The following is a 15,837-nucleotide window of genomic DNA, read 5'->3' as shown; positions in this document are numbered from 1 at the left end:
ACAGAAAGGAATGGCTGTGACAGTTAACAGCACCTGTGAAGGATCTGAAACCTGCAGACCTCAATGCCAGCTGAGGCTTATTGGAACTTAATAGGTGGTAGATTGGTTAAAAGATTGATGAGGGAAAAGAAGTCTCAAAATGCCCTGCCCTACTGTTTGTTGCAACCTCCTGTACATTGATGTTCTTTTTGTCCCTGCTCCCACTGAAAGTGTGAATATGGGAATATTCAGTTCTACTACTTGTATGAGAAAAAACTACTAAAACAGGAGAAGGAAAGACCTGAGCAGTGCCATCTTTGCTTGTAGAAAAAAAATTCTGCTAGCTCCATCTGAAAATGGATTGGCTCTGCTCTAATGGCTGGGAATGGTAGAAATTCAATTAATTTCAAAGGCAGCATAGTGAGGCCAACATTAGTTATCTTTGGGTTTTCTACTAAGGAGAGTTACTATATTTTAGAGGTACATGGTCTTTCTGAAAAAGCTGATAGATGACCCTTGTGACACCTCAATTAGACAAAAGGGTTGTAATCTGTCTCCCAGTGGTGGTACTGTGGGAATTGTGTGCTCCCCACAGTCCACATCACCAAATACATACCCAGACCACCCTCCCTTGAGGGTGCATGAACACTGAAAGCCTGAAATGAGGTTTAGGGCTGGGTATTAGGAAAAATTTCTCCACCAAAAAGATTTTCAAGCTTTGGAACAGGCTGCCCAGGGAAGTGGCGGAGTCACCATCCCTGGAGGTATTTAAAAGATGTGTAGATGCTGTGCTTAGGGACATGGCTTAGTGGTGGACTGGGCAATACTGGGTTAATTGTTGGATCTGATGATCTTAAAGATCCTTTAGAACCTAAATGATTCTGTGATTTGATGATTGCTAGTCATCTGGCATTTATCAGAGCTCTAAAAAAGATGTATCAGTCTCAGATGCACGTGCTATTTATTTCACATGTTAAATTATAAGTCAACTGCAAAAGAAAGTCCTCAGTAGGTAGGAAATGTCAGGAGCAATATGGCCTTTGCAGAAAGACCTTGAGCTGCATATTGAACAGAGAGGACAGGAAGGTATTGAACAGGTGATGATTAAGTGTGTACTCTCTGCCTCCGGCACCAAATGGGGAAGGGTCTCTGAGGTATACAAAGAAAAATGCACAGGCAGTGGTTCTGGCAGCCCCTGGCTTCTGAGTGCTCAGGTTCACAATCTGCATTGCAATTCACATTAAACTGGTATTGTCTGGGGAGAAAAAGAAGAGAAGACAATAGTGGACTTTTATCAGTGGACTGAATCAGAGTGACACCCATGTGGGTCATCAGCAGGGCCAGAATATGTTGAGTCTCCTGCTGAGACACACTGAGCTGAGTTGGTGGCACTCAGTGCAGTGTGTCAGCCTTTATGTAAGCCATACACCCACCACACAGCACTGTTCCCTTTGTTCTGGCTTTCTAGCTCGAGCACAAATTTTCAGAGGCACTGCGGTGCATCCCCTGCTGCTGCAGTAACCCATGGCTGGGCTTTCATGCACCCCTGCCAGCAAAGGGGAGCCTGTGCTGTCACTGGGTATTAGGAGTAGGATCCCAAGCCCAGACAGTGAATCAGGCCCCTTAGGGGATGGGGGCAATGAGATGCCACTTAAATGTCTCAGACATACCCCAGCATGTGCAGTAGCAGAACTGTTGGCACTTGTATAGCTTTCCTGGACATAACATAGATGGAAGCATGATTTAAATGGGGATTTGTTGATGACACCCTTGCCTGCAGGAGCTAAATTCAGGCCATCATACTCAGGGAGTTATGACAGGAAAGAATATTATCCTGCATTTACATGATGCAATGAAGCACCATGCAAAATTACCAGCCTATTGGCAAATGCATCAGGAATCAGCACGGCTGTACAACCATGGCCCCATACCTTGGCCAGTTAAACCTGACAAAAAAGGTGCAGCTGACTTATTAAATTAGAGCCATGCTAAAGGAAGTGTGCTCTGTAGACTAAGGACTAATTCGAAGCTTAAAACATTGCACTGATGGCTGTGCTGTGTAAGTGGCTCATGAACAATCCTGGGCGACCAGTAAAAATCTAAAATTTACTCGAACGCATGCTAATGAGTGTCATCTCCTATGTGGCAAACTGACATTTTTTCAAAGGCCTGCTAACACTATCAGTTTCAGACAGATTGTATAAAGGATGTGGAACACATCATTAATTCAATAGAGACTCACTGTCGAATTCTGAGCCTTTGTTTCAAAGCATAAAGGTGGCAAGCACATTTCTTCAAGAATTATATTTGATGGACAATATACAATACAAGTATATTCTTCATGCTTTGTTCTTGCAATGGCTGAAAGATATTGTTGAGGATTTTTTTTTCAAAAGAATTCTGCTTGCTATTCCACAATGCTAGACTAAATGGTTAAAATTTGGAGAAATTATATACCCACTGAAAATTGAGCTTTATAATTTCAAGCATTAAGCAACACTACTAGGTGATATTTTCTGCATTACCTAGAGTCATGTATCTGGTGAAACATTTCAGACAGAGAGGGAAGATTAAAAAAAATCTTACAGCTGTGCTGTGAAGTGTTGCAAAAATAGTTACAACTAAAACATCCTTTCTTGTGATCACAGACTTTTTTTAGAGCATACCAAACACTACTAGAAAAAGAGCCATTCAAAAAGTGATCTTCTTGGTATGTGTGTTCTCATATAGAAATAAATTGAAGGCAATACCACCTATGCAGCAGTGACAAGTTAATTCAATTTCCATCTCAAAATCAGGTAAAGTGTATCTCATTTGTTACCATGGATACAAGACATTATTTCCATTTGTTTGAGATCTCACAGTGGGTATGAAATTAAACTGTGACACAGTTTTATGGAGGAAGTTGACTAAAACCCCCATAAGTTCAATGTCATTAGTCCAAAGGATTTTCTTTTTTTAGACACAGCAAATAAGGAGGTTGCTACTACTGCCCATAAGGTACACTTTATAAGCAAACATCTGTGTGATTTTCCTGATGCTACTTTGGATCAGTGGGAGTGATGGAAGAGAAAATAAACATTCATTTCATCAGTCCTGCAAACACAGGGAAAAATCCTGAAAAATATCCAGATGGTAGAAGTACATTAAAAATACATCGGTGTTGTGTTATTTGCTATTGTTTGGCACCAAATATGTTTATAAAAAATGTCTTGATTCTGAAAGTGCATTCAGTTTTTCTCAGATAAATCTGCTTTTCAGGCTGAAGCTCATATGACTTGCTCTCTAGTTTTCAGAGTTAGAAGGAGAAGTGTATGAAAAAGTGGGGGAGAATGAGGAGAAAAGGAGAAGTATGTTTTTTAATGCTGACGTATATGAAGGGCTCAGGAATTCAGTGGCATTCAGTTTACCTTGTCTGAAATTAATTTTAATATATACAAAAGGATAAAAGGGAATACAGGTCTTCCTGTTAAATTATTTATACTCAAGTCCTGGATATATATTTAATATTTCATAGTGAGACTGATTTCCATAGATGCTGAGCACCTGCTACACTGACGGATTTCAGCTAAGGTTGTCATCTCTCAACATTTACAAAACCAAGCTGAGATAAAACTGAGTCTACCTAAATCAAAGGTTTATTTCTACATATTCATGCCTTAACTGCATGAAAATCACAAAGGTTATGGGATGTCATGACTGTGGCTAATTACTGAAATCCAAAACCATCATCCAGCTGCTTAACTGACTGATAATTTCCCACCAAATATTCTGAACTTCACCTCCCGTGCTTCTGTGTTGCTGCTCTCCTCAGCATATTGTCAGACTGGATTATCTGCAGTGTCTTCTCCAGCTCCTTGGGCCATCTCTAATTATATCCCATTGGGAGCAAGTAGGTCTGACCCTGAGATGGCAAACTAGAAAAATGGAGAACCTCACAGCAAAACTGTCACGAACACAGAAACTCTCAGAGGAATAGGGACTACAGTGTCCATGGCCAGCTGAACAGAGAGATTAGTCAGTTACTCTGTGTTATCGATTTGCATTATTAACATTTGCTTGAAGTTCAATAAAAATCTATTTATATTCTACAGACTTGATTATACTTCATCCAGACCCCAGACAGAAAATTATAATAATGCCAAATGGGTGCAAGGACTTCAGAATTTTTATTCAGTAGTACTTTATGCCTACTTTTCACTAATTTTAATGGAGAAATTTTAATGGATGAAATATAGCACAATCTTTACATATGGTGTTAAATTTATTAAAACCAGTGATATTTAAATATCCATTTATATAAGGATAAGATCATGAACAGACCTCAAGCTTATCTAAAGTATACAGAAACCTCAAGTATTTCTGAGTAATGACTTAATTCTGAAATCTCGGAAAGAGTTTATTCCTGAACTACCAATTACTTCCTTTCAACTTTTAAAGTATTTTGGTCAGAATTATTCCACCATACAATAAATTACCCATATTTTGTAAAACTTTGCAGGCTTAAAGGGGCTTGTGCTGATATCAATGTGTGTGTAGGGTTGCCTTGTGCTCTGTTATTGGGTGTTAGTTGGGATTTCCAGACTTGCTGGATTCGATGGGTACCAGGACAGCCATGCAATTCCTAAACCAACAAGGCAGCTCGTATGTAAATTAGCATCTCCTGGGTTTTGCCATACAAAAGCAGCTTAGTACAGTCTGGAAGTGGGTACAGCTTGTCTCCTTCTGGAATCTAGTAACTGGGGGTGACAGAGGAGTGTGTGCCATGCTACAGATGAAGGAAGAAAATTAACCTCTGCAGTGCCAGGTGGAGAAGCTCCACTCCAGCTGGGAGCACAACCCAGCACTGTGGTGAGCCACTGCCCTGGTGCTCTGTCATGTACCAGCTGAACACAAGTGCCTGGGCAGGGAAGATGCTGCACACATGCATGCTGGATGAGGTCATGTGTCAGTGGATATGTCAGACAACACAGTGGGAGCAGTCTGGATATGCTTGCCAAGACTCACCCAGCAGAGTGTCAGGAGCACACTAACAAATAAGGGATAATAATTATGATAAACTGACACCCCTTGCCCCTGCAGGGACACAGTGCAGTTTCTCGTTGACTGGTGTCAGAGAAAAAGCTTTTTTGCTGCACTAAACCACTTAAAAACTGTCTGAATGAAAAGGTTACATCCATGGGTCAGCATAAATGATAATAGCTCAGGAAATAGCACTGATGCTGCTAATGATTTGCAAGTTAAGAGGGTAGTCGGGACACGCTGATTTCTCAGTCATTCTCAAACAATAGCAGATAAAAGGATGCAAATGAATGTAAATGAAGACACCACAGTACATTGACTATGATACATTAGGCCATTTTTAAAAAAAAAATTTGTGCAGTACCAGGGCCAGTTGGATTAAGTGAGAAGAGGAACAGAGCAATTTGCTCATAACTAGCAACTGCATAAGGAGTTTTCTTGAATGATCAATGGGTTTTCAGTTTATTAATTCCTATAATGACTATGCCAAAATATATCCCCAAATTCTCCCCCCTTTTGCCCCATCCAAATTCCCAGTGATTTTCTGAAAAGAAATCAGGACTTTAATGAATAGTCTTGAGTACAGCAGAGCCCCATGGTACCACTTTCCTAAAATAGAAGACCTGTTCTTTTCTTCCTTAGCAATACCTGCTGCATGCCTTGCATTGTCTGCTGTAGGAACTGCAGCTGCTGGTCCTTTGTAAGGCTTTCTTCTGTTCGAAAGAGCTGTCCTTTCTCCTGCTTCAGGAGCTCCACTTCGTTCCTATAAGCATCCAGCTGCCATCGAAGACTATCGTTCTCTTCCTTTAGCGCGTATGCTTGGGCGGCTAGAGCTAAGAGAGAATGAAAATGTGAAAAGATCAGTGAAATGGTTTATTTACTTTCAAATAATGCAGAGGACATTGTCTGGAGAGATGACAATACAGCTGAACACCAGTGAGATATTTCGGAGCTGAGACAAGACCCAGCAGAGCTGAAAATGATTAGGTTCTGGCAAGAATTGTTGCTGGGAGGTTATTTCCTGGGATGGAAGAAGCCATAAAGTGACCCTGGATAATTCAAATGCTACTTGCAATCTGGCTGCTAAATTTAGGCTTATATTTTAGGAAGAAACTGGCATGCAGTCCAAGGGCAAGGCACTCACCAACTTTACAACGTTTTCCCAGTGATGTTATAGGAACTGATACAGCCATTTAGTATTTATACTTGCACAGTGGCCAGATGTTCCAGTCAGGTCTGTGCTAAGGAATTTTCCCAATGTAAAGTTGCTGGATTTAGTCCCATGAGAGAGGAAACACAGAAATTTCGCTCCAGCCTTGCTATGAACTACTTCACAGCAACAATTATGAGGAACCATTTAGACAGAAAAATGATGTAATAGAAAAAAATTATATAAAATGCAAATGCTGAAAAAAAGTGTTGGCACTACAAGAACATTACTACATTAAAGGCATTGAAAGACACTTAAGTCATTTCCTTAGGAAGCTCCATTTGGCCCCTTTTCAATTTAGAATGGCATTTTTATTATCATAACTGATAGCAGGTGTTTGTGAAGAAATCGATTAGTATGCAGGGATGGAAATTACATTTGCCAAATGACTTGCACAGTCTGCAATATAAGCTAAAATTTGTGTAGCAAAAGGCAGAGGGCTATAAAGTATGTAGTAGGAACATTATTTAAATAAATTATCTGAACATAAATACATATAGGGAAAGGTGGCATTCATTAATTAGGGATGTGGCTATCATCCTATAGAAGAACCCACTCCTGGTAGTATTTATATTTGGCAGTAGCAGTGGTCATTTAGCACAGCAAACTGCCATACCATGCTATTTTCTTTCTTGGAACCTGGTGGCACAACAACATTACAGAGCAGCTGTAATTAAAAAACAACAATCTACTATAGCCAGTTCTATCAACATTTGGTAACTGAACCACATAACTGATTTACATTCCTGATTAAATGATTTCAGGCTTGGTATCACAGAATTCTTTTTTGCCCACCTACAACAGCAGTATGGTTAAACTCCAAATTATATGAAATTGCATATTAACTCCATTTAATACTAGGCACCTCTTGACTAGACCTTCTGCAGATAAAGAGTCCCCTGTTCCCCATGATAACATGATTCAGCACATTTGTGAAATTATACCAGCAATTAGGTAGAATGTCACAATATTTCACTAGCAATAAAAATGTTTTATCTTTGGTAGGACAAACCTGCCTTCATCTCAGATCATTTTTACTACTTTTAAAGTAATACAAATGCATTATTCAAAATAAAGTACAGTCAGCTACTATTCAATACAGACACAGATTGGTTACTGTGCTTAATTTGGGTATTTTACTCTCTGCAAGATTTAGCAAGAGTTACAGTATTGTTACATCAAACTTAATTGTTCTGAAAAGCATGTAATCATCCTTCCATGACAAAATTTACCCTCAAGAAATTGCACTGATGAGTCCAATCGGCAAATAAAAGGATGAAGTATTTTTTTAGTTTTGTTTTTTTTTTATTTTTTAAGAGCCAACAAGCTATAATAAAAGACAGGATTTAAAAAAAATAATAATAAGAGGCCAAGCAAACAGAAACATCAGTCCAAAAAAAAAATCTCAAGTCAAAATTAAATAGTTTGTGTTGGAAAGGACCTCTAAAGATGATTTAGTACAACTTGTGCAATTGTCTTACCACCCTCATCCTAAAATATTTCTTCCTTATGTCTAATCTAAACCTACCCTCTTTCAGTTTATAACTGTTTCCCCTTGTCTTGTCACTACAGCCCCTGGTGAAAAGTCTCTCTGCCATTTGTACTCTCTTGCTTCTACCAATTAGACTCTCACAAAATTTATAACTTTGGGGTTTTTTAATAGAACACTAAATTCTAGCCAGAAACTGCCTACCCTTCAGCTCCCTGAGAACAGGAATAGAGACCATCAGGGATGCACTCAAGTTCCTACAGCGGCTCAGGAGCAGTAGTTCTCCTGCTGCTCATCATCTACTTCAGCTCTCAAAACACTTCTGAGAGCTGCTGTACAAATGGGGGTGTGAGGCCTGTGTATTTCCCCACTGAAATGTGGGTTCTGACCCAGATCCAGCTGAGTTTCAGACTGCCTTACCTAGAAAGGTTGCTTGACTATTTTCTGTGCCTCACTACAGCCTAATTGGAGAACTTCTTCTCCTTTCTGTACTCCTAGGTGAGTTCAGGCTATTAAGTGAGGCTACAGACAGCAAGAGATGTCTGCTACAGGGTCAGCAATATAGGAGAAATGAAAAGGAACACAACATCTCACAAAAGCAAGTAACCTGTATGTGATGAACCTATTAGAGTTTAAAAAATAACTAATACAAATGGAACAAGTCACAATACATAGGAGCAATGAAGGTAACTGTCTGTTTACCCTGTAGGAATGCAGTACAGGTTTTTACTCTTCAAAAACAGAAATGCACCTCTGAATGCTATTATTTCATTGCTTTAAAAATTATATGTAATATATAATATTAAAACCTGTATAACAGTAAATACATTGCGGTGCTACTAAGAAGTTCCATCCAAGGGTGGTGTCCTGATCTTTTCTGCACACCAGAAGACAAAGGCTGTGTCTGGAAGATGTTGCAATCTATTTCAAGACAAAATGAAAATATCCCAAGCCACCTAAAGTGAGAGAATAAGAATACAGAAGAGATACGTTTCTGATAGGCAGGATTCCCTCAGGTGTAGAGTGCCTTATCGAAATTATTATACACTTGGGTGGTCATCCTAACCACTCGTAGCAGAGCAAGTAACAGCAGGCTCCAAGGCAGAAATATTTTCTTAAATAAATATGAAAGAAATATGAAGAAATAAGAAATATGTTCTTACACATACAGTAACGGTGTAACAAAGTATTAAATGGCCACAAACTTTTAAATGAATTAATTATAGATAAGAGTCTGTAAATGATATGACATTAACCACATGTTATATAGGTTGCTGTTTAATTTAAAGCTACAGATACTTGGTTCCTAACATGTATGGACAGAATAGTTAACAGAAAAGGAGAATAAGACAAAAGGAAGACATCTGACAGACCTCAGGGTATCCAGCTCATTCAGCATTGGGTACTTGTTTTAAACAAAATCAGACACATTCTTTGTGTTGACCTAACATAACTACAATTTAAAGATATTTATGCTCTAGTGCATCAAGATTAAAATAACTCTGAGTTCATATCTCTTTTGATTCCAGGCAAAATATATATTCTATAAAAATATCCTATGATTTATTTTAAATTATATTTCATTTACAACAATTATATATAATGATACGTGATTTATTATATAGGATAGAGAGAAAGGCACTTCGTTGAATATTAAATTAAAAATAGAAGACAATTTTGTGGGAAGAGAAACTGCATTTTAAAAAGTTTTTTTCAAATTTTGCATAAATTTTTGCTAAGAGTTCATTGACAAAGATGCTGAATGTAGTTTGAGTTGAAAAAAAAATTTTGTTCATCTCATCTCAAGCAATTTTACATTTGGTAGTTCAGATACTCATCTGCAAAATCCCTCTCTGAGGCAGACTAAAAATATCTTCAGATAAGAAGACAATGAATGCTGAAAACATTTACAGAAGAACTATATACAAGGAATCTATATCAAAAGAAAGCTGACAACAATCCCAAATAGCTGCCGTACTTCAAGTAGAAGAAAATATTCCTACCTAAACAAACACAGCTGGAAAACAGCTCAATATTCTCTTTACAGCATTTTCACTGAGGGATGCAAAATGATACCTGCCAGCCTCAGAGAAGCAGCTGAAGGAAGATTAGACATATACACGTGAAGGAAACCTTTGCACTGATGTTTCAAAGACTTCCAAGAGGTTAGTGTGATTTCTTTGTGCTGAGGCAGAAGTGTTATATTCAATTTGGCAACAGCCTCAGCAGCAAGATAGATTCCATTTAGTGGATCCAGACTAGATCCAAATCAAAAAGACACCCTCTTTAATACAAGAAATGACTGCCTGATTAGAAATCCACTGAAATCTAAGGACTTATTCATTGATGGATGTCTCAGAAGAAACAAGCAACTAACTTTATTTTTCTAGGGCATCAACCTTGGATAGTTAGAAGAATGTGTTCTTTCTGACTAGCACTTTTCACTTTCAGCTGGTACTCAGTGACTGCATTTAACCTAATACATATAAATACCCACAGGAGCCAAAACAGAGTAAGTCTTCATAGGTGATGGGAGTTAATTGTAGTCTTTTATGACCCACATCGTGTCATAGTGGCCAGGAAATAAAGCTGACACCCCACATCTCTGAACGCATTTATTTATTGAGGACATTAGAGAGAATTCAAAATTTTCTACTATTTCTACTAATGCACACCTGCACTGTGGATTACTGATTAGATGATGCCCTAATAACATTAATGTTAATGACAGTCTACTAATTTGCATACTGAGGACACACTGAGTAGAAAAGCACAAGCAGTAGGTTACCTCAAGAGCCTAAAGAAATCTGAAAGTAGTATCTAAAAAACAAATGACAAATACTAAAATCAATAAGAGAAAACCTGCCTGTAAATTCAGACTAAGAATCTTCTGTATGTCCTCCTAGCAGAACTTCTTCTATAGTTTATATTTTCTATAGATTCTTCTATATTTGTACAGAAACAGATCATAAAACTGAGAACTTCTGTGACATTTGTCCAGACTTTTGGTCTAACCAGCAGAATTTTTCAGGGTTTTTGAACTGATGTATTGATATAGCAAGGAAGATGAAAGCAGTGAAAGAACCTACTCCCAAACCTTCCTGCCATCTGAGTTTCTATTAATGCCATTATCCTGATTTCCTGACTTGAAAATGAGGGTTTAAATGACATAATGCTCCTTTTGATTACAGCAAAAACAGAAGCATCAAAACATGTCAAAATAATGGATATTAAGGTAATTTGTTTCATCACTACCATTGCAGAGTATTTTCAATGTCAAAAAAGCCATCTTGCAAGACACAGCTACTTCTTCAAAGAGTTTTCAGCTTGAGGGACTAAACAAATGTGAGTGGAGAAAAATAAGGACACAAAGTTCACAACTATAAATACAAACAATAAAAGTTATCCCTGGCCTCTAGCTAGCCTGCTTGTTTTTCAAATAGGTGAACTGTGAAGCAGTATAAGCAGGGGAAAATTGGCAAAGAAAAATGTTTCTGGAGGATCTGGAAGAGCACAAACTGCGTTTTGATGCTGTAGAAAACAGGCTAAGTTGTACAATAATGTAATTCGTCATTAGTAAGGAAGATAGTCCTTGCAGAAGTTTCGTTTGGATGGTCTTAGGAGATATAGTGGGTGGCACCCCTACTCATGGCAGGGAAATTGTAACTAGAGGATCCTTAAGGTCCCTTCCTGTCTAAACCATTCTGTAATTCTATGATTATAACGAGATAGGACCACTAGACTGTCATTCATTTTTACCCTCTAAGTCTGTGCTTAGTGATCCAGCCCACTAAAAATTTAATTTTGTGCTAGAGCCTGAGGGTCCTATTATGATCACTCAATGGGAGTGTGTGTGTGTGTGTGTGTGTGTGAATCAGTAGCTCCACACTTTGGGATGTGTGGGAAGGTCAGGTTTGGAGGAGTTGTGCAAGATGGTGGGAAGGAAGGCACAGCCCTCATTGCAGATAGCAAGCTGTATAGCCTCTGAGGTGAAGTGACACATGGAGCAAATTGGCAGGTGATAACCAACATCTCCAGCACCAAGTGTCACAGCTGTGACCCTTCTCTCAGTATTCTACAAGAAGCTTTCTGAAAGAGGAAGACTTGACAAGTACACCTTGGTCACTTTGAGACATCTTGTTGAGCCCACTTCACAGTATCAGCATCCTGAGGCATCCAATATCTAAAGCAGTTTTGATCCATTGTCTTGAGTTCCCAGAGGATGCTTGCTTTTCTTTATGGACACTTACCAAATACCTGATCACCAGCATAGTGGTGCCTTAAGTTTTAGCTTTCATATTTTCCAGGTTCTGTATTGCATTAGTATATAGCTCTGAACTTAATATAAAGTGTTAGAAAGCTCTCTTCACAGTTTAGCTGGACAAAACAATCCTTTTCCAGCCCGAGAACCAAGGACACTGTTGCAGCTCTGGGCCCAGAAAGTATAAACATTGAATTGAAGAGAGCAATATGGGAGGATGGGACCTCATAACCTGAAGCTGTAATTGGACAACTGACCCCAATATGTAAATGGACCAAAACTTTCAAAGTGTAAAAATGTGTGACCAGTCATCCATCTTGGATGTAGCCTCAGCTAGGCTCTTGTACTGCCCAAGCTGTATCCTTTGAAGGCCTTTTAATAAGTACCTACTTTATTCCTTTAATGCTGTCTAGCCTTTCTTCTACTCAGCCTCTCAAGGCATCATAGTGCTCAGATGCCAATGACAAGTGCATAGAAATACATCTGATATTAGCAGTTAAAAGCTTCTTTCTACAATGCATTCTTTAACAAGTAGCTGTTCCACAGCTCTCCCTCATTCCTGCAAAAACAGACTATGTCACTTGAGTTTTTTTCTAAATACACACTTTCCTTACAGCTTGAAAACAGCTAGCTAAGTATCATGAATAAACTCTAGAAACAGAATTTTCATGGCACAAAAATAAATAATTTGGAGCAATTACAAGCTAACCTAGCTATAAACAGTTTCTTTTTTCCCCTTTCAGACATAATGCAACCAAACAATGAAGAAATTTCTACATTATTTTAAAATGCTAAGCACACTTCATTTGAACGTCTTGGTACCTGCAAATTTAAACTCTGAGGGCACTAATTATCCTATATGAGAAGGGTTTATTGTCATTAATGTTAGTAGGAGTTAGGCCCTGCACACTGTGAGGGAGATTTTGCGAAATCTGTTTAATTCAGGTACAGTTGCTTCAAAGTATTTTCCTTTCCATGCAGCTTATGTTCAAAGCAGAGAAGCTCATTGTACCAGTTACATTCATGATAGCAGATGTTCAAATTGAATAATCATGAGAATTATTTTCAGGCTCCCTATTCACATAAAAGTTGGTGGTGAACAATTAGTAAATAGAAAGATGCTAAATTAAAGGAAATAAAAAGATGGAAGGAAGGAAGGAAGGAAGGAAGGAAGGAAGGAAGGAAGGAAGGAAGGAAGGAAGGAAGGAAGGAAGGAAGGAAGGAAGGAAGGAAGGAAGGAAGGAAGGAAGGAAGGAAGGAAGGAAGGAAGGAAGGAAGGAAGGAAGGAAGGAAGGAAGGAAGGAAGGAAGGAAGGAAGGAAGGAAGGAAGGAAGGAAGGAAGGAAGGAAGGAAGGAAGGAAGGAAGGAAGGAAGGGAAAGAAAGAAAGAAGAGAGCCTCTAAGAAAGCTGGAGTATGACTATTTACAAGGCAATGTAGTGAGGGGACCAGGAAGAATAGCTTCAAACTGAGAGCAGATCTAGATTAGATAATAGGAAGAAATTCCTTTCTGTGAGGGTGGTGAGGCATTGGCACAGGCTGCCCAGAGAAGCTGTGGATGCCCCATCCGTGGCAATGTTCAAGGCCAGGTTGGAACTAGATGATATTTAAGGCCCCTTCCAACACAAGCCATGCTATGATTCTGTGAGTCCATTAATTGCAATCTTATCCATCCCATTCAGGACAGACTTCTTCACTTTTGAGAAACAAAAATGTTTGTCTGACAAGTGATTTTTCTCAGTTTACGAAATTTCTCCCTGCTTAGCAGACATCAGCAATATCACTACTCTTTCCTAGGTTTGCCACACCTGTGGCTCACCAGAAATTTATGAAGGCTTATTATTTCTTGTGTAATGACGCACATCTCTTTGCAAATACCAGAGAAGATACAGGGAAAGGAGGACCTATTATTGTCCAGCTGGGACTAATAAAAAAAAAGTCATAGGCAAATGCTGGCTCTGCAGGGCACTAAGAATGTCCCAGAGAGCTGTGCTGCCAACTCCTGTGGCATTATGATGAATCCCATGATATCTCACACTTTATTTAAAGGCCTAGAGAGATCATTAACTGCAAACCTCTGGTTTGGAATAGTGACTTCCAAACTTTCTAGACTGTGGATCTTGGCTCTTCCTTTTTAATCATGCTCTGACAAACTGAGTTTTAATTAAAAACACTAACTTAATCTAGCTGTTTTAGTCAGTCCACGGAATAAAGATGTAGATTACTTGCTACAGTTTTACAAGCGATCATTGACTGCAGTGATCAGTTTGGGATAACTGATCCAGACCTCCTGGCTGCAGAAAACACACTGGAACAGTGATCCAACTTTCTCCAAAGGGCTGCAAAGATGCAAGACTAATTTCCCACTTTAAGCCAATCTTCCTACCCCTGTCTTTGTATCCTCCTCTCTTTTACCTTTGCACTGGTTCTGTTCAGTTCATCTCCAGCTCTAAATGGATGAGTCCATCTATTTGCTCATTTGTAATTCCCACTTACCGGACATGGCCAGATGTTCCTCTCTTCCCTCACTCATACTTATTTTGCAGTACATTCCCTAGTCCCTTGTCACCCAAATCTGTCCCAGGTAAATAGCAGCATTAAGCATTTTGGACTTTTCCTACAAAGATGTCACATCACATTACCGAAACGAATATTTGGAATTTGGAAGAGACCACGTTGTTACAATAATATCAAAGCCTGACACATTTCAGGTTTATTTTACTTGACAGCATCTCTTTGGAGAACAGGAACCTTACATAGCTTCTAAATGATATTTTGACAGCTGCTAGTTAATCTGGCCCATTGAGACCAGTTTCTGCAGGTCACCTCTTTAAAGCAAGGGGCCTTTCTTCCTCTACACTTTGGGTTGCATTTCTTCTACCAGCAGCCATGATATGCACCAATACCAGCTGACCTGGCATGTGTATAAGGGGAGACAGGAAAGGGAAGATGTGGCTCTGCACAGACATCTCTGTTGGGTGGGCTTTAATCGAGTTGGTTAGGAAGAAAGCCATCATAGTAAAATGTAGGAATATAACTTTGGTCAAAAATAGTCGCAATTCTGGTATTTTCAAAATCCACAAAAAGCCACTTCTTATTAGTGTATTTGGTTTGTGATGAGGTGAATTTTTCTGAAACTTAATGCTTACCAGTAACTGCTGCCTCAGTTAAATATGATCAATCAAACAATAAATAAATCTCTTTTAGAGGTTATACTTTTTTTCCTAATTGAGAAAAAAACTGTTACAACATTTTTACAGATACTGTTCTTTAAAGATGCTAGCAAAGAAGTGGCTTTTTCCTCTAATCAATATTTTAAAAATTACTGTATTCATGTAATACTAAAAATGAGCAGAGGAGATTTTAGTCTCGAGAGTGAAGGAATGAAGAAAATAAGAAAAGTGCTGTTATTGGGGAGATACCACGTGTCACTGATGACTGACTCCCACACCAGTAATGGCAAACACTGCTTGTACTACTGGTGCTTTGCAGCTGAGGGTGCAGACATGTGAACTCTGCATTGCAGAAGAGATGCTGATGAATGCCAAGTGTTTCATATATGTTACATAATCTTATATACATTGCACAAAGGTATTGTATGTGTGCATGTACAGGTGAGACATAAATAACTTAGGATATTCAAGGATTATTGTATACAGGTAAACCTCCATGTAGGTGGGTCACTGCTGGTTACCTCCTAGGAGCTGAAGTGCCTCTTATATTTTTACTCAGACTTAGGCAGCACTGGCATTTACAGACACATGGCTGCACCACTGCTTTTGGTATTTGAACTAGGAACTGCATTCAGGCTCAGCGCCACGGCAAGAACTTGAAAAAACCGATCTGTAGGATTTATGAATAAAATGCCATTGCTACTT

General features: G+C 38.9%; 1 protein-coding gene across 4 annotated transcripts in view; it reads right to left on the bottom strand.

Moving 5' to 3' along the window:
* The window catches only part of ENOX1 (ecto-NOX disulfide-thiol exchanger 1), a 353,807-nt gene that overhangs the window by 37,344 nt on the left and 300,626 nt on the right, over nucleotides 1-15,837 (bottom strand). For all 4 annotated transcript variants that reach the window (XM_088159695.1, XM_088159696.1, XM_088159694.1 and 1 more), the window contains one exon: nucleotides 5,650-5,834. In XM_088159695.1, coding sequence (XP_088015821.1) covers nucleotides 5,650-5,834 — 185 coding nt within the window. The remainder of the gene's footprint in view (nucleotides 1-5,649; nucleotides 5,835-15,837) is intronic.

This window comes from Sturnus vulgaris, chromosome 2 (assembly GCF_052056855.1).
Source record: "Sturnus vulgaris isolate bStuVul1 chromosome 2, bStuVul1.hap1, whole genome shotgun sequence".
Classification (NCBI taxonomy): domain Eukaryota; kingdom Metazoa; phylum Chordata; class Aves; order Passeriformes; family Sturnidae; genus Sturnus; species Sturnus vulgaris.
Note: the sequence above shows the minus strand (reverse complement) of the source record. Positions and strands in the feature narration are given on the sequence as shown.